Source organism: Syngnathus typhle, linkage group LG17 (assembly GCF_033458585.1).
Source record: "Syngnathus typhle isolate RoL2023-S1 ecotype Sweden linkage group LG17, RoL_Styp_1.0, whole genome shotgun sequence".
Taxonomy (NCBI): domain Eukaryota; kingdom Metazoa; phylum Chordata; class Actinopteri; order Syngnathiformes; family Syngnathidae; genus Syngnathus; species Syngnathus typhle.
The window spans coordinates 3189208-3207859 of NC_083754.1; the positions used below are offsets into that span (position 1 = coordinate 3189208).

The 18652-nt window shown below is 45.0% G+C and overlaps 2 protein-coding genes across 3 annotated transcripts; both read left to right on the plus strand.

Annotated features, from left to right (window-relative positions):
• Nucleotides 1–481: 481 nt before the first annotated feature.
• On the plus strand, nt 482–5610 carry ddx5 (DEAD (Asp-Glu-Ala-Asp) box helicase 5). Of its 2 annotated transcripts, none has more exons than XM_061304137.1 (13): nt 482–657; nt 1279–1459; nt 1586–1682; nt 1777–1910; nt 1981–2046; nt 2231–2372; nt 2453–2613; nt 2695–2867; nt 2949–3059; nt 3129–3190; nt 3261–3320; nt 4550–4771; nt 4919–5610. In XM_061304137.1, the coding sequence occupies exons 1-13, from the start codon at nt 605–607 to the stop codon at nt 5290–5292; spliced, it is 1836 nt and encodes a 611-aa protein (XP_061160121.1). In that variant the 5' UTR covers nt 482–604; the 3' UTR covers nt 5293–5610. The 2 variants fall into 2 exon arrangements, with proteins under 2 accessions (XP_061160121.1, XP_061160122.1); XM_061304138.1 differs by having other exon boundaries at nt 4550–4784; nt 4919–5098.
• A 492-nt stretch (nt 5611–6102) lies between these two features.
• evplb (envoplakin b) lies at nt 6103–18425 on the plus strand. The gene is made up of 23 exons (XM_061304136.1): nt 6103–6215; nt 7085–7270; nt 9584–9683; nt 9755–9909; nt 10148–10271; nt 10344–10475; nt 10568–10609; nt 10681–10842; nt 11242–11349; nt 11425–11520; nt 11580–11690; nt 11985–12131; nt 12268–12422; nt 12500–12597; nt 12669–12841; nt 12908–13086; nt 13159–13297; nt 13394–13587; nt 13774–13924; nt 14004–14087; nt 14160–14300; nt 14387–14479; nt 14643–18425. Exons 2-23 carry the CDS (start codon nt 7236–7238, stop codon nt 18114–18116), a joined length of 6093 nt encoding a protein of 2030 aa, XP_061160120.1. The 5' UTR covers nt 6103–6215; nt 7085–7235; the 3' UTR covers nt 18117–18425.
• Nucleotides 18426–18652: the final 227 nt, after the last annotated feature.

Sequence of the window (18652 nt, forward strand, 5' to 3'; positions counted from 1 at the left end):
GAAAGCAGATTTACCCACCCTGTGGTTAACATTTTTTAAGGGTTTGGATTATTTTAATTACAAAAACCTGACATTTAAACAAGGGTGTATTTACTTTAGTGAGAGTAATGAATAATTCCAAACCTAAACAAACAAATAATAAAACTGGTATAACAATGCCGTAACGTTGACGTTTGGGTTGGTCCTAGTGACGTCATTTGTGGTATTTCATGAGGAACCGCATTACGGGACTTTGTTTGGAACATACTCATCCGCCATTTCAGTAGTTCTTTTTGCAAACAGCAACGGGTGGAAAATAAGTCCATAAAGAAATTTTGTCTTTCAACTTTTGGTTTGGTTTCATATAAACACATATTCAAATTAAACCTTTAGACGTTAACAAGGTAATTCACTCTGCTGCTCTTTCATGCCGCTGAACGTAAACAGGAAAAAAACTGCGGATGAATACAGTGGAGGTCGAACTTCCGCTTGTTATATAAGCCGGACCTTCTTTTTCCTTAGCCGGCATTTCATCACCACTGCCGGAGCCATACAAAAAAATCATCGCCGACGAAGTTTAATTATATTTTAATTTAGGTTTAACATTACACAAATACTAACAAACATGCCAGGATATTCCGATAGAGATCGTGGCCGAGACCGGGACAGAGATAGAGGGTAAGTACATTTTTGTCGTTTCCTAAAGACGTTTTTCCCTTCGTGGAAAATGGCCGACCAGGCCTAACCAAGAAAAGAATTCGAATACTGTGCGAACGTGTTTCTTTCTGTATTTAGTCGGAAATCATATATTTGTGTTAATGACAAGATCGCCGGTCAAATTGCCGCTGCCACGTGTATTTTTACAATCCAAGGAAAAAGCTGCCTGATGTGGTTGGCTTGAGGCCTCGCCTGGCCTCGTGCCTAATATGGCGGCTGTTCCTCAGCTTCAAGCTAGCACTTTTGTTAGCTTGTTCGACGTTAGGCGTAGTCTAATTTAGTTTAGGCTTTAGACGCGTGTACGTATTGAATAGTCCCCCCAACACGCACACATGACAAGTGTTGAATTAGTTGTGATTTCGCCCGCCGTTGTTGCGTATTGCTAGTCAGGGTTTTTTTCCGCCACGAGGCAATTGTAACGAAGCATGTCCAAAATGCCAACTGTTTCCATTGTTCCTCATCTGGCTAGAAAATATATGACAAGACATTTTATCACAACAGTGAAGTTGTGAGGATTTATTCATTTTTTCCGCCGATGCGCTCGACCGATTTGCTTTTATTGAGCGACCATGTGTATTTTAGCTACGGTGGTGGCCCTCATCGTTTTGGAGGTAGCCGTGGCGGCGGTGGCGGTGGAGGAGGTGGACCAAAGTTCGGCAACCCCGGTGACCGTCTTAGAAAGAAACACTGGAATCTGGACGAGCTCCCCAAGTTTGAGAAAAACTTTTATCAGGAGCATCCGGATGTATCAAGGAGGCCTTTGGTAAGTCCCCGCGTGGTCCATGTGTTATGCAACACGTGTGCGAGTCGCCTGCACGTGCTGGCGTTATGTAATCGGCATTGCCCCTGTACTTAATGTTTTTTTTTCCCTCGTTGTTCCCACTTGTAGCAAGAAGTTGAAAATTACAGAATGACCAAAACAATCACAGTAAAGGGGAGAAACTGCCCCAACCCGATTGTAAATTTCCACGAGGCAAGCTTTCCAAGTAAGTATTGTCTTGTATATAGTTGATCTCTCTTAAACATGATGCGTTTAAAAAAACATGCCTTTAAATGAATTTTCCCTCCTCTGCAAACCAGCCTATGTTATGGATGTCATCAACAAGCAAAACTGGACAGACCCAACCCCCATTCAGGCTCAGGGCTGGCCTTTAGCCCTGAGTGGGAATGACATGGTTGGCATTGCACAGACTGGTTCTGGCAAAACTCTGTCGGTAGGTTTACATGATTTGAGCTCAAACTGGTTGTCCTTGAATTTGTTGTAATTATAAATCTTCTGTCCAGTATCTGTTGCCTGCAATTGTTCACATCAACCACCAGCCTTTCCTGGAGCGCGGTGATGGACCTATTGTAAGTATTTTTTTGTTTTTAATTTTTGAAACTTTAGATTGATAACAGGCATTCATCTTTAATCATAAACCTTTGCTTGCACATAATATTCCTCCTTGACAGTTAAATTGCTGAAATGTTTATTTTCTTTATGCAATTTCCATTGCTGCTGGTCTTACCGTGGTAACAAATGTTCCCGTTACAGTGCTTGGTGCTGGCCCCAACTCGCGAGCTGGCACAGCAGGTTCAACAAGTGGCTGCAGAGTATGGCAGAGCTTCTCGCCTGAAGACCACTTGTATCTATGGAGGAGCACCCAAGGGACCACAAATTCGTGACCTTGAAAGAGGTAAGCTGTTGAGTAAATTGAAAAATTGGTTTTGTATCTTTCATTCACATAGTTGCATTTGTTAATGTTTCTTTTCAAAGGTGTGGAGATCTGCATTGCAACTCCAGGCAGACTCATTGACTTCCTTGAAGCGGGAAAGACTAACCTGCGCCGTTGCACTTACCTCGTATTGGACGAGGCTGATAGAATGCTGGACATGGGATTTGAACCACAGATCAGGAAAATTGTTGACCAGATCAGAGTACGTTTCTCCCTGTTCTTTGATACCAAATCCCATTTTGCCTGTTAGAATTTGCTCAGTGCTATATTTTTTTTATTGCAGCCTGATCGTCAAACACTGATGTGGAGCGCCACCTGGCCAAAAGAGGTGCGTCAGCTGGCCGAAGACTTTTTGAAAGACTACGTGCAGATCAATGTTGGGGCCCTGCAGCTCAGTGCAAACCACAACATCCTTCAGATTGTTGACGTGTGCAATGATGGCGAGAAAGAGAACAAGTTAGTACATGACAGTGGCATGAAATCATACATCTGAACTCGTGTGAATTACCTTCATTTCTTTTTTTAATTCTTCTAAAGACTCATTCGCCTGCTGGAAGAAATCATGAGTGAGAAGGAAAACAAGACTATCATCTTCGTGGAGACAAAAAGGCGATGTGATGACCTGACAAGGAGGATGAGGCGGGATGGGTAGGTTGGGACGCAGCGAAAAAGCGCAACTACTCTGGCGGCACATTAATGAAATGCTCTTGGATTTAGGTGGCCAGCTATGGGAATTCATGGAGATAAGAGCCAGCAGGAGAGAGACTGGGTTCTTAATGGTGAGGTTAATTTTCTAACAATTTCACAATTTACAGCCCGGGTGTCATAACATCTTTTTATTTGTTTCAGAGTTTAAGTATGGAAAGGCTCCCATTCTGATCGCTACAGACGTCGCATCGCGTGGTTTAGGTCAGTATCCCCCGTAAAGTGCAAAAGTTTGCATTTTTAGAAGAAAGTATATTTGCTTTCTTTAACTCTTCTGCTTCTTTCTGAGTCTCTCCCATGGGCCAAAGGAGCAGTGTTTATGGCAGGGCCTTGGCATGACAAGCCCAGGTGTCCAGAGGGGGAAGGAGGATTCTTGGAGATGTCCTGACTGTCGAGGCACGGGTCTCCCAGTCGTGCACATAAGCAGAGGTGTCAAGGTCCGAGTGCAGCATACAACGCGCTGGCCTTTCTAAAAGTGGGGAAGACCACAGTTCCTCCCCTACACGCTCGACTGTTCTCTGGCAACGGTTTGGACTGCGTCACACACCCAGGCTCTGTAACTGTCCCAGCTGAAAGCCCCGCCGCATTGTATGGACACAAGCGAGTCCCGAGTCATTCCTAAGGTGCTTTCGGTTGCGCAGACGTGTTGTAAAGCATGGGTGGCGTCGCTGTTGCAGTTCAACTTGCGTCGGATGAGCAGCGTCTAAGATCGATTGGAATATCACCTCTGCAATAACATGGCTACTGGCGCTTTTGGTGACAGTGGGACATGATAGTTGGACAAATTCCAAGCTCACACTCCTCCCTCGCCTGCGTTACAATAGTCATGTCGAGACCTGCCAACGAGAGACTGTGATCACTGGGATAAACTTGCCCTGGCGACCGGGGTGCGCTGTTTGTAGGCATCCTGCAAACCGGTTCACATCTCCACTGGGTTGGCTAGGGACTGCCTTGTGAACTTGCTAGCACCTTCTCAACAGAGTGTGTTGACAAGTGGACTTTGAGAGTCAGTCACTGACACTTGGAGGCAGTAGTGTGCATAGTAGCCCTACTGTGTGAATGTGGGGGGTGCGATGGGAACGGACTAGTGAATGCACGCTCCAATGAAGGGTAAGGCTTGTGCTGCGTTTTTGTTTTGTTTTTTTGAAGCGGTCGGGGTTGGTCTCAACTCGGAGGACACCTTGTTGCTTTTCTCCCCCCTAATGCCCCTCGATTGGACGCGACTGGAGTGTGCATTTCCTCTTCCCACTGTAGTCTCCCCCATCCGCTTGAATGCAGTTTCCTATTTAGTTTTTGTGGCCTCTCATGCCTTCCCCACCCCGTGACGCTACTAACGGTGCTCTGTTTGATCTGGTTGTTGTGGTGGCGCTGGCGCACATCTGTGTACCGTCCTCCTCCTCCCTTTTGCCACACCGCACCACACAATCTTACAGATGTTGAGGACGTGAAATTTGTCATCAACTTTGACTACCCCAACAACTCTGAGGACTATATCCACCGAATTGGCAGAACGGCTCGTAGCCAAAAGACTGGCACGGCCTACACCTTCTTCACGCCCAACAACGTGAGACAGGCCAGCGACCTCATCTCTGTTCTACGTGAGGCCAATCAGGCCATCAACCCCAAGCTCCTCCAAATGGGTGAAATCAGAGGAGGTAAATCAAATTGGTGAGATACGGAAACTGTGCTGTTAAAAGCAGCCACTTTTTCTCTGCTAAGAGTCATTTTTACAAGTTACATTTGATTGTGGAGTTCATCATACCCAAGGGTTCTATTAACGTTGTTCTGTGATGGCTTTGCAGGTCGTTCAAGGGGAGGCAGAGGTGGTGATTTCGACCGTAGCCGGTATTCTTCTGGAAGGCGAGATTTTGGCAGAGACAGGGATAGCTTTGACAACGGACCAAACAAAAGCTTTAGCACAAATACTCAGAACGGAGGATACGGCGGGACCGGCGCTGCTACTAATAGTTTTAGTGGCGGCTACAATGGCAATGGACAGCCATTTGCTAACCCGGCGGCATCCTTCGCCCCGCAGAACAACTTCCAAGCCCAGCAGAATGGCGTAAGTCACACCCCATTCCCCTTCCCCCAACCACAACCCCCTCAGCAGCATCCGCCCCAGCCGCATCCACCCGGTATTGCGCCGTACCCCATGCCACCACAATTCCCTCAGTAAACATGCAAAATAATTTATTGCTTTTTTTGACGTTAGTTATACCTTCCTAATACAGGTTTTTTTCTTTATTTACAAAACTGGGTTAAACATCTTTGACCCAGTGAGCATTTTAAGATCTGCAGTGCAAACAGCGTTGCAACCCCCCCACCCCCTCGCCACTCTTGCTATTTAATTTGTTACATTCCTTGGTAATGTTAGTTATGTTTTGTACTAAGTAATTTCAGAAGTATTTTCTTTTCATGCGTATCCTTGAAAGTGATGTTACCTCCTATCATGGAAGTGCACTGCATGATCTTTACAATAAAAAATAAAAGACTACCTTGTGTGTGTGGTTTTTTTTTTTTTGGGGTGGAGCTTAGAAATGATTGTGTTACAATGTCTGGCCACTGGATGTCATGACACTCTTACCTTGAGCTAATGCAATACAAAATGGGAGTCTGTGTTGACAAAGCACTTGTAGCAGTCACAAGGTGATGCTTTAATGAAATTGTCCACCACAAAGGTCAAGTTCCAGCTTACAAAACTTTTTATATAAATTACAAACCTACAATGATCAAAGCAATTACCGGTATTTCTTTACATAGCCTATTCCAGCTATCATAAGCTAACATTTGGGGTACAGTCCAAAGATAGCAATTGATAAAAAAAATTCCATTAAAAACCAAGAAATTCTCGACTACACTTCTAAACTACTGCTTAACTAGAATACCACCACGGGTGTGATTCTTTTCCTATTTTTTTTGTCCTCCCACGGCAAGATATGAATGGTATTGGTTTCCAGAGAACTCGTTGGCTGGGTGTGAACGAGACACACCTACAGTAAGCATGAGCCGGAGCAGCATGGCCGGCCGGGTCGACCCACTGAGGCTCGAAGTCGCATTACGGTGCTTTTATCAGCCTGCTCACTTTTTCAACGCCAACATGTGCGTATTTGTGCCTTTACGTCTGCTATTTTGTTCGTGTCGTTTGGGGGTAAAAATAGTTCCATGTATACCTGTGCTCCTGGCTCGTACCGATTAGCAAACATTTGTTGTCGTGCCAAAAATTCTCGCCATTCCTTCGTAGCGAAAGGCCAGTTAATTAGACATACAATAGTTTGACTACAATATCTATTCAAGTTTTGAGAGGCCTCTTAACTTATTTCGTCAAGGAAGTCTTTTATACTGTATAATACTGTGCCCTAGTATGTAAAATATTCTTGTATCTGGGTGGGCTTGTGTGGAGCAACATTAGTATATAATTGAAGAAACGAGCACTAACCTATGAAGCCTCACAAAAAAAAACTCACTAAGGTCCACAGATGAGCTTTCCATATAAACAATTATGTTCTAATGTTTATCAAAATTAATATAAAAATACAAAGGCCATGAGCTGTCATGTCATCGCTGATAGCAATCCTTTCATTTGTCGAATTACTCGTTCTTCCACATTCCACAATGTTTGCATGCATGCAAGCCCTCATCTTGTGTCATCACATCTCCACTTGAAGTCATCAGGGGCATGTTTCGTCTTTTGGAGGCTCAGGGCAAACCCACTCAGAAGACCTTCCACTGCTCTTGACTTTGAATATTAAAACCCCGTTGCATCAAGAAATTTCCTGTTACCCGCCCCTAGAACTCTTAACAAGTTCAAACCGAACCTACTTTTGTTTCCTAATCACATTACGTGTGATTAAGAAAAAAAGAAGTTGCAGACTGGGGATTTCTGTATGTGACAGCTCGAGAAGTGTGGAACAGGTCTGCCCGGTCTGCCCCTCACTGCTGACTGCTTTTTATTGGTGACACACCTGCAGGCTTGGGCGGAGCCAAGAGACGCACCTTAACTGAGGGGAGACGCCGCCAGAGACACGGACGGAGCTAGAGGAAGGAAGAAAGGAAGGAAGGAGGAGCACACCGACACACACGTACTCCGGTTACACAAGCGGGCCTGAGCAGCTTTCCGTCATGTCGAAGAATCACGAAAGTGTGAAGTTCAGCAGGTGAGTTGGGCCTCCAAGTGTGTATTTGTGTATGTACGTGTGAGTGTGTGTGTGTGTTGTGTGTGTTCGGTGTCTCACTCTGCTCTCACTGGTCTAACCTGTCATGTTTTCTCGTGCATGGTAATACAGTGCGTAGATGTAAAGTACAGTATATAGTGATAATGAATCAACCGACACACATGGTAGTTGTAAGTGTAATCGTTTGTCGTCACGCCAACAAACCAGTTGATCTTAAGTGCCGCGATATCATGACACACTATAACTTCATTGCTATAAAAGGCGTGGGTCGATTCTTGCAAGCAAGGGGCACATTTGATTTTAAAAAAAAATGAAAAAAAGCAGATGGGCCAGTTTACACAGTAGATGAGGTCATAAATAAGTAAATACAATTATTGTATGTAGTCTATTGCGCCAATCATTTTCAGTTTTACATTCATAAATAATAATGAACTAATAGCACATCAAATGAGCAATTAACCAAATATTTCATGAGAAATGGGCACAAAAAATGTAGGTTGAATTTATTAATTCAGAATTAATGATGGTTAAACTCATATTATACATGCACACATGTTTATTTTCCCATTGGATTTTCAATACAAGAGGAAGAAGAATTACATATTCACTATTACTAATTTTATGAAAATGACCGGATTAGGAACAGTTTGGAGTGGTTAGCACATCTGCCTCACAATTCTGAGCGTGTTGGTTGGATTTATAGGATTCCTGATCATAGAAATGCTCATAACGGCCGTATACCGTTAAAAAAAAAATACTACAAGCTTGAATCAAAGAGCACTTGGCCATGACATTGTGTACTTGCTTTAGGACTAAATCACCATTTGCTTACTTAACAATCACCAACCATTCCAGCCTCGATTGAGGCGCCGCGCCGTACATGCCATTTATCTGCACGTTCTTAGTGTGACCTGTCACTCAACTCGAGGCGTAGGTGCACGTCGGAGGTCCCGGTTGTGTAAAAGAGGTGTGACGTGCGACCCGACCCGTAAGATTGAAGCCCGGGCAGTTTCAGGGGTCTCCGATGGAACATGATTAACAGCCCATTTATTTTCATCAACAGCAGTGCTAATGTTTAAAAAGCAGTATGTACACATGTTGGACCTTTGCAGCACTGATAAGAGATTGAGGAGCAATAAAATGAGGCCACCATGAGTCGTCGTGACTCACTCGAGGCGGCCCGAGTCACCGTGGGGGCCCCTGGAGTTCTGCAGGACAAATTGATTATTGACCATTCATTGTGGGTGAATCACTTGGCTGAAGTTGCGCAACATTCCAAATGATCAAGCACTCAGTTGTATTTAAGATTCATTCATTCTGTGACTAAGCCTTTATTTGCAAAACAACTTTTCTCATAGAAATGAATTGAAATACAATTAATCCATTGCAGCACAGTAAAAAAAATAAACTCGTTTTATATCGCGTAATTAACATTGTACTATTATTGTCCGTGCATTTTAAGGGGGCGTGGTCTAGAAAGTGAGCCAATGAAATGTGACTGGCCATAAACCACATATTATACCACCGAGTATTATTAGCAAGCAGGTGCTTAATTAACTGGCTTATGACCGACTTTTTATCTTTCCACGTTGCTGCACATGAATGGCAGCATTCATGTGCATTTCGGTCCGACAACATTCCGGCAGGCGACAGGGGCGGCGATGGCGTACCCCCCCCCCCCACCACCCCACCCCTCCCGTGTCCTGCTACGGGTGTGTCAAGGCACATAGTTGCTTTTCATATCTCAGAGGTGAAAGAACGATAGAGCAAACAGGCCAAGAGCGACAACAGGTCACCGCTTCATGAGTGACGTGCTGATAAAGAATCTTCGTGTAGGCCGAACATTAGCCACCTCGTCTAATGACATCTCGTTTAGTTATAAAAATGCATTGTGTACATACCCAACAAGCAGCGGTGAATTCTTTTAATACCTCAGGCTTATTGTTCAGTTCATACCATTGTCAATCATTATGTCATTAGGTTGTGTAAGTGTGCGTCAAGAAGTGGCCAACAGCAGCAGGCATTTTTATTTCGATAAAGTTCAAAAGCAGGCTCTTACTCTTTTAAGGACCTCAAACAAACCGACTGGTTTGTTCTGATGCTGTCAGACAGTAATTGGTACCTTCCAGCACAAATTTATTCCAAACTAATTGCAAACATGTCAGTTGCACACTGCAGGCTTTTAACTCATTGAACAAATTACACTTTTTTATTTCAATTTGACTCAAAATGTTTTTTTTTTTTTTAATCGTATTTGCCTTGATTTTCATTTATTTTTTTTGTTGTGCTCCACAGGAGCCAGGCCACAGACCTGGCTGTGGTCATTGCTCGCATGCAGAAGAAAGCGGACCAAGTGGAGAAAGACATCCTGAGTGCGGAAAACTTGCTAGCTGTGGTATGAAAGCCTCCGTCGCGCTCGGCTTTGTATACACAAGACTTGTGAGATTAAAGCTCGTCGCTGTGCAGGACACCGAGCGTGATCGAAAGAACCAGACCCTGATCCACCAGAAGGAGAACTCAGACAACCTGGCGGAGGCCGAAGGCCTGTTGAAGGATCTCTTCATGGACGTGGACAAGGCCAAGCGTCTGCAGCACCCCCAGGCCAACGAGATAGAGCGCGAGTGAGTTGACTGGCGCCGGCCGGCTAATGGTTCCTTCCATGCGTGCCAAGTAGACACACCTCGCATACCACATCAAGATAAACCATCACTTCCACATTCCCTTCCACTCTCCACCCACCTCGTCACTATCAAGGACATCATATCTGTGTTTTTGTTTTTTCTTATGATCTCGATCTTCCATCGTAATGTTTTTGATCTAAAGGCTAATAGATAATGAAACCTTGTAACCGATTGGCAGTGTGAAGAACCTTCACGATCGCTGGGTGAAGGACTGCGCCACCTACAGGGAGCTGTATGACCAAGTGCAAGACTTGGCGCCCGTGGCCAGGATAGACTGGGGTCCCGCTCTGGATGAAAAACAGGTCCGAACCTTAACAACCACGCCAACTCCTGGCAACGTGAAAAAAGTCACTTTTTTTCTGTATGCGTTGCAGAGGCGTATAGACACCGAAGGATATGCTCACAGTCTTTCTGACATGGAGAAACAAATCGCAGCTCACAACATCCTGCATAAAGAAATTGAGGCTTACAGTGAGCAGCTGACGCCCAGCACAACCTCTTCACAGGTACATTGCTATCAAATGGAGCCATTTAAAAAATATATATATATATTTTGGAATAAGGTTAGAACCTCCTTTGACCTCTTTATTTTCGACAGGGCCAATATGCCACACTTAAAGAGAAGTACGATCGACTGTTGGTGAGTGGCGTCTTTCGTCCAATCTGTTTCCGTGCGATGGGCTTGACATTTTCCGTCTTGCGTCTTTGCAGGAGAGCTCCAAAATGAGGCGCAAGCACCTGGCCTCTCTGTACGAGTACATGCAAAGCTGTAGAAAAGAACTGGACTACCTGTCTCAGCAGAAGGACCGGATCCTGCAGAGAGACTGGAGCGACCGCATGGTTGACCCGCCCAGCGTCCGCATGGAGTATGAGGTCAGTCTTGTTTTGCAATGGAGCCTTAAGAGATTTCTATCTTCAGTCGTGTGCACACGGCCTCCCTGCTCCATTTGACTGTGCACATTTTCCAACAGGTCTGATTGGTTGATGAATTTGTATTTTGCATGTGCTGTCATTCTTGAACAGCTTTTTTTTTTTTTTAAATTCAAAAGACAATTATGTTTTTCAAAATCAGACAAGATTAATTGAGAAGACACTTAGATCGCATTTAGTCACTCTCAGATTCACGCCTGAAAAATTTGTCTCTTGTTTGTCCGTTTGCCTCGGGGGGGACTTGCTACAAACACGTACAACCGGTGACTAAATTAGCCGCTGGCTACGAACACGACACGACTGCTCCTTTACATATTGTTTTTACTCTTTGTTTGCGTGCAGAAATTCAAAAGCAATGGGCTGCTGTCACATGAAGGTGAAGTCAACCAGCTTCTGGAGGAAGGAGATCGCCTGTCAGTGTTGAAACATCCTGGCGACTCTGCGATCATGGTACGCTTCCACGCTGAGTCAACAGGTGTCATTCTTGTGATTCTTCACACGGATGACTGTAAACGTTGCTGACAGGCACACAAAGAGGCGGTGCAGAACGGATGGCAGTCGTTCCTCAACCTGTGTCTGGCACAGGAAGTCCACCTGGACGGCGTTGAAGACTACAAGAAGGTAAGCCACCGTCATGTGACATTTTCCTGACACTTTTAACCACTGACTGCTTGGTATAGTTCCAGCTGGATGCAGAGACCTTATCCGAGTCCTTAGACAGACTCACTTCCAATCTGGACCCAAACTTACTGGAAGGGAAGAGCAACTCGGAGGCCCTCTTGGAACTTCAGGTACTCTGGCTTCTATTACACTGGGAACTCAATGTAGCGATAAGATAAAACAGGTCAACACATTTTTAAATTAGAGATGCAAGTAACCTTTTGTTTTCGATTTTTTTCTTTTTGCATATCAGGTTTTAATATAATAATGATCTTTTTTTTTTTTAATTATATTTTCAGGCTAATTTTCATACAAATTTTAATATAATAATAATTTCTCAAGCTCTACGAGGATGCATGCAGATATTTGAGTGGCATTTCAAATATTGTTGACTCCTCTGACATGTAAATCCTTCCCCCCCCCAGGGAGATGAGCCAGCAGTAAAGAGGAACGAGCAGCGTCTGGCGGCCCTCAGAGAGCTCAGTCGCAGAATAGCGCCGCTGAAGCTACGCCGAAGCAACCTCACCAAACCCATGAAAGTCGTAGCTCTTTGTGACTGGGACGATAAAAATGTGAGGAGAATTTTACAAGGATGACCATATGAGATAACACCACTTAGTGTCTTTTATTTACAGTTTCCATTACATTCCTTTGGTGAATTTTTAACTTCCTGGGTAATTCCTATAAATTCTTCTGTGTGTTCTTTAGGGAGCAGTGAGGCGTGGTGACGAGCTAACATTAAAGTCCATCTCTGATAATTACAATTGGGAGCTGCAGGATAGCAGCAGGAGAACCAAAAGGCTCCCCGGGGCCTGTTTCATGATGCCACCACCTGACGACGAAGCTCTGGAGAAAGTAAACAGGTGCATGTTGAACCATTGAAGCAATCAGCTTGTAAGAACCAGATGGATTCCAATGAAAAATGTCTCTTCATGTTCAGTTTCGAGAAAAGGCTGGCAAATTTGAAGAGCCAGAGATCGGCCATAATGACCTCACTGAAGAACCCCACCGTGGAAGTCGATCACCCAAAGCGTGCAGGTGAGAAGGATTGCTTTTGTTATTTTTTCTTCTTTTTTACTTTAAAATTGGCTGTGATCGTTGCACCCTAGTTTCCGTACAGAAGCCTCCAGAAGACACCAAAGCTCCACTGCTGGCCCGACACCTAGATGAGCTCAACCACAATTTGGATCTTTGCAAAATGGACATCCAGAAACGACAGAGGGCCCCTCTGGACAACCGCAACCCGGCACTAGACCTGGAAAACAGGCTGCAGGATCTCAAGGTTCAACTTTTGGAACGATGAAATGTCTTTGACTCCCATGATTTAAATGACATGCTTCCACTCTAGAAATCGTCCCTGACGGCGAGGAACCTCGAGTCAGAGAAGGCCGTCGTCCAGAGAGAAATGGACCCCATTTTGGTCAAGAAATCACTTGGATCCACCGCCTCAATCTTGCCACTCAAACTCGCGGCTGCCAACACAAAAATGGATGACATCTACAGTCTTATTGATCTTTATGACAAAAAGTAGGAGGAGCCAGCATGAAGCCGCTGTTGCATGAGAAACATTTTAGTAACAGGTTGCTGCTTTTCCCGCAGAGCTTCGGCCTCCATGTTCTTGCAAAGGCAGATGCAGAAGGTCGAAGGCGTGGTGTCTGGGTTCGAACAGGAGCTCGCGAAAGATGGCGTCATTCCCAATCAAAAAAATGCCCTGATGAATCGCAACCGTCAGCTCCAGGTGCAGTACGCTTACTATATACAAAGGATTTGTTTGGTCAGAGCAAACCGTGGTTCCATTTAAGCTAGAGCACAACACGTTCATGTCATCAAACAGGAAATTCGTCAGGAGCTTTCTTCGAAGAAGGACGAGTTGAACACATTAGGTCGAGACCTGGACGTGACCAAGCAAGCGTGCAGCGCCTTACAGCAGAATTTCAACGAATACTGTCCTGACATTCGCCGGCAGGAGAGTGAAGTAAAACATCTGAAGAACCGCTTCTCCAACGTCAGCAGTCAAGTCCAGGACAGGTGAGGGTTACCAACTCAGTGAAATGCTGAAACCAAAACTGATGGGTTGAAGAATAAAAACATTCCAGAGCCATTTGTGTTCGCCATGTTAAATTCCACAGTGTGCCAGTAATGTCATTGGTATGTGCATGTGTGGTTTAATGACCTCTTAAAAATGCTCTTAGTAATTCCAGTCCATTGCTGTAGGTCTACCCTCATACAGGAAGCCAGCAATAAAAACCAAGACTTCCAGAACGCTGCTCAGTCCTTGGATTTCTTTTTGGTCAATCTACCAAATAACACAATCAGCCCGACCGATAACGTGGCCGAGATAACGGCCAAGCACGACTTTCAGAAGGTGAGCGCAAATGTCCTTTCTCAACGTCACGGTGAATTTTTGATTCTGCTCGGTCTTATCGGTTGTTCTGGATTTTTAGAAAGTGATGGACGACATCAGCAAAAAGTCAGATGATGTTCGTCGGATCAAGGATCTCTCCCGAGAACTCCAAAACGGCTTAATTGTAAGTTGGGATTAATGTTGTTTACTATTTGCACTCGACCCCTGGCCCTTTCTTAAACAAATGAACTTTCAGGAATACGAGATGAAATCAAAGACATACCGCGGCATTTTATACGGCGAGGATGATGTCGACGACGATGATGATCAAGACGACGACGAACCTGTACTGAAAAAGCACCAATCTTCAACGATGGCTCAGGCAGTTCAGAGGAAGGTACTACAACATCGAATCGTAATACATAAATAAATGAGACTTTGACGCTTCGTGCTGACTAAACTTGAGATACGTTTGCCCTACAGGAAAAAGATTTACTGAACCGTTTCGCTGAGGTGTCTGCACAGAATGAGGAACTTCTCAATCAGATGGGAAGCGCTAAGAACATCCTTCTCAGGGTAAAACTCTTTTATTTGGCTAAGAGAGAGAAGAAATGGCTAGCTAAACTGAGAAGTGGCAATTCTAAGAAACATGCTTCTCTGTTTGAAATATGATTAACCCCTGACATCTGCAAAAAAATCACAATTTCTCTCTCTCTCTATTCTTTGATAATGTGGACAGAACCAAGACAATGTCAGCCGAGTAGTCGTCACTCAACAGCTTCAACTGCAGAGCCAAAGGGAAGACATGAAAGAGGCAGAGGAATTCTCCAAAGAACTGAATGAGGAGAAGTCCCGTCGCCTTTATGCTGAAAAAGACTTGGAAACATACAGACAGAGATACTTGTCCTTGAAGACCAGGAGAGGCGTGGAGAGGTTTGAGGAGAAGGAGATGGTGGAGTATTACCGTGATCCCAAACTGGAAGGGGAACTGCAGACTCTGAAAAAAAGGATTCAAGATGAAGGATATAAGAGGTCAAAATTCCAGTCAGATATAGAGATGATCAATGAGAAAATAATCCAAATGGAAAAGCAGCTCTCTGGTGTTGAACCTAAACTCTTAACCAAAGAAGTCACGGAATATGAACGAGACCCACAGCTGGATAAAGACATGGAACGGATCCGAAAAGAGATGCAAAAGCTTCGAGCGGAGATCCAAACAAGAGAGTCTGAGATCATTCATGTGAAGAAGGAGCTCAGCCTCCTGGCTCAGCAAAAACCCAAGTTCCGAGAGAGGGTTGTGAAGAAGGATGTGTTCAAGATGGAAAAGGATCCAGAGATGCTAAAAGCGGTTTTCACATTCAAGAAGGAAATTGCAGCAGAAGAAGCCCAATGTGTGACCATCAATAACAGCGTTTTCAGAATTCGAAGTCAGATTAACACACTGGAGAGAATCATTCCCACCATTGAACCAAAGATAGTCTCCAAGGTGGTCAAGAAAGTCCAACAAGATCCAGAGTCGGTAAGCGAGTCACAGAAACTACACATGGCTTTGGAAGAGGAGAAGGACGAGAATGTTATCTTGATGAAGGACCTGACCAAGCTTCAGCTGAAATACGGAGAAGTGGAGAAACTGCGGCCTAAATATGAGGTCAAAGAGGTGATCAATGAGATTTTCAGCGTTGACCCCGAGACGGAAGTCCATTTGCAACGTCTGAGGAGCGACCTGCAGGACTGTAGCCGAAAACGCACAGCGGTCGAGCAGCAAATCGACGTGGTGATGACCACGCTGACCACGCTGCGTAGTCAGAAACCCAAAGTTGAGTACAAAGAAGTGACCCAGGAGGTTATCAAAGAAGAGAGAAGTCCCGAGGTGGTCAGAGAGTTACAGCGGCTCAGCAACCAAATTTCACGTCTCAAAGTCAACTACGACACCACTCACGAGTTGCTGATACACCTACGCAAAGAAAGAGATGAGCTGAAAGCTGAGAAATCCAAAGTGGAGACCAAGGTTGTGAACAAAGAGGTCATCAAATATGAGAACGACCCCCTCCTGGAAAAAGAGGTGAACAGACTCCGAAGGACTGTGAGAGACGAGACTCAACAGCGCCGCACTGTTGAAGAATCTCTCTTTGACCTTCAGAACCAATATATTGTTCTAGAGCGCCAGAAGCCACAGGAGAAGACAGTGGTGCAGGAAGTGCTGCGTCTTCAGAAGGACCCCAAGCAGATTCTCGAGCACGAGAGGTTAAACAAGTCCCTAGACGAGGAGGTCAAATCCCGTCGGAAACTTGAAATCCAAGTGAGGCAGCTGAGAGCCCAGATTCACGAAATGGAGAACACTGTGGCTCAGATGGATGAACGCCAGAAGAAGATTCAGATCGAATCCGAGCTGCGGCAGATCAAAGCTCAGATCCATGAGCTTGAGACGTCTCCAAAACCTGTTGAGGAAAAGATTGTCATTGAAGAAGTTTTGAAAGTCGAGAGGGACCCAAAGCTAGAGAAACTCATGGGTAAGGTCCGTGCAGAGATGGAAGCAGAGGCAAACCAACTCACTCGCCTCCAGAGGGAAATCAGCAGCCTGAAGATGAAGTTGGAAATTCTGGAAAAGGAAAAGACGACAGAGAAGGTTGTTTACAGAGAAGTTCTCCGCGTGGAGAAAGATCCCGGTGTGGAAGCCGAGAGAGACCATTTGAGAGATCTTGTTGTGCAAGAGAGAAATATGAGACGCGACAAAGAAGACAACCTTCAAAGCTTTCGACTTAAAATCACCCATCTGGAGTCATCCATATCTGTTATTTCCAAAGAGGAGACCACTCTGATTTCCAACAGACAAAACCTCCAGAGGGAGAAGGAAGACCTCCTCAAACAACTCAAAATGCTTGAAACTCAAAGGCAGAACATCAGCATCACCTTCCAGCAACAATCCAAGATGATGAGCGAGAGAACCCAGATGGCTCGGCAAAGAACTATCAAGGCAACTTCTGAGAGCCAACGGCTGGAGAAGGAAATCTTGAGCGAAAAAGGCAAACATCACCAGATGGAAGTGATCATTAGGGAGCTGAAAGAAGCTGTCAGGCATGAGGATCAGGCTGAAACTAACACGAGGGAGACCAACCTTTCGACAAGGGTCACCATCATGGATCCCGACACTGGTGTGAACATGTCTCCTTACGACGCCTATCTGAAAGGACTAATAGACCGCACTCAGTACATCAACCTGTCGGAACTGGAGTGCGATTGGGAAGAAATCACATCCACTGGCCCCGATGGGGATTCAACCATTCTACAGGATCGGCAGACTGGGATGCAGTATGCCGTCAAAGACGCCCTGAGAGAAGGCCGCTTGACCCAGTATGATGTCATGCGCTATAAGGAAGGCCAAATGCCCATTTCTGAATTCGCTCTCCTTGTGGTGGGAGAATCCCAAAGATCTTTCATTCCACCTCCACCAATTACCAGTCCCAGATCCCCCATCAAATCAGTCCCGAGCTCTCCATTCAAATCCATGCCTTCTCCCCTGATGTCCTCCCACACTAGTCTTAACAACCACAGTGACAGTGTTGAAAACCTCTTTGGTATAAGTGATGAGCAATACCCTATCTCCGGTATTTTTGACACGTCCACGGAAAGCCGCATGTCCGTGAGAAGCGCTTTGACCCGTAAGCTCATCGACGCCGATACGGCTCTGAAGCTGCTGGAAGCTCAGGCGGCTTCCGGTGGAATTGTCGATCTCACCAAAAAGGACAAACTGTCTGTCCACAAAGCGGCCGAACAAGGTCTCATCGACAACGCTCACATGTACAAGCTTCTTAACGCTCAGAAGGCCTTCACCGGGATTGAAGATCCTCTCACCAAAGAGCGTCTCTCTGTGGGAAAGGCAGCGCAAAAAGGATACATTCCCGAGGAAAACGCAAAGTGGTATATTGAAGCTCAATACCTGACCGGAGGCTTGGTCGATCCCACCAAAGCCGGCCGCCTCACTCTCCAAGAAGCCGAAGCATCCAACGTGATCGACAGCAAGAGAGTCCAAGAGCTGAAGAACGAGTCGTCCTACCCAAAGGTTCTTGTCGACCCCATCAGCAAAGAGAAAATCTCATACAAGCAGGCGATGGATAAGTGTAAGGTTGACAAAGGCACGGGACTGTTGCTCCTTCCCGCAGCCTCGGGTGATCAAACCGATTCACCATCATACTCCAACTTTCGGTTTAGTTAGACTAACAAGAGAATCTAGATCGTGAGTTTAAGATGAGTGAAATGGTTGCCACCAGATTACACATTGAAATATTGCAATAACACACACATCTTGTTTGGTTTGAGTATGATTTGGGAATTTACTGTAAAAATCAGGGTCATGTCTGTTGTACCGTTCAGCATTCTAAAGTCACACACCTTGAACTGCTTTTTACAGACTTGTTTTTTTTTTAACAATATAGTATTTGTATTTTCAAAATGTATGCATGTATATTGCATAAATGTGAATCATACTTTATATACATAATAATAAATGACTCTCATAATAACATCTCCATGTTTTTGTCCTTCCACCAAATACATATTTTGGTTCACAGAACATGATATTACCCTAATAAAGTGGCCTGTTTTAGGTACACTTGAAAATGGCGGTGTACCTAATAGAGTGTCCGTGTGATTCGCTCGTTAAGTCAGTGCTTCTCAAATAGTGGGGCGCGCCCCCCTTGGGGGGCGCGGTGCTATTCCTGGGGGGGCGTGTGTGACCCTGGGGAACAGGCT

Coding starts and splice junctions, on each gene's coding strand:
- ddx5 (XM_061304137.1), top strand. CDS start 605: ATGCCAGGATATTCCGATAGAGATCGTGGCCGAGACCGGGACAGAGAT. Junction 2,868..2,948: donor GATGGCGAGAAAGAGAACAA/GTTAGTACATGA, acceptor ATTCTTCTAAAG/ACTCATTCGCCTGCTGGAAG. Junction 3,321..4,549: donor CGTCGCATCGCGTGGTTTAG/GTCAGTATCCCC, acceptor ACAATCTTACAG/ATGTTGAGGACGTGAAATTT.
- evplb (XM_061304136.1), top strand. CDS start 7,236: ATGTCGAAGAATCACGAAAGTGTGAAGTTCAGCAG. Junction 12,842..12,907: donor ACAGGCTGCAGGATCTCAAG/GTTCAACTTTTG, acceptor CTTCCACTCTAG/AAATCGTCCCTGACGGCGAG. Junction 13,925..14,003: donor CCAAGCACGACTTTCAGAAG/GTGAGCGCAAAT, acceptor CTGGATTTTTAG/AAAGTGATGGACGACATCAG.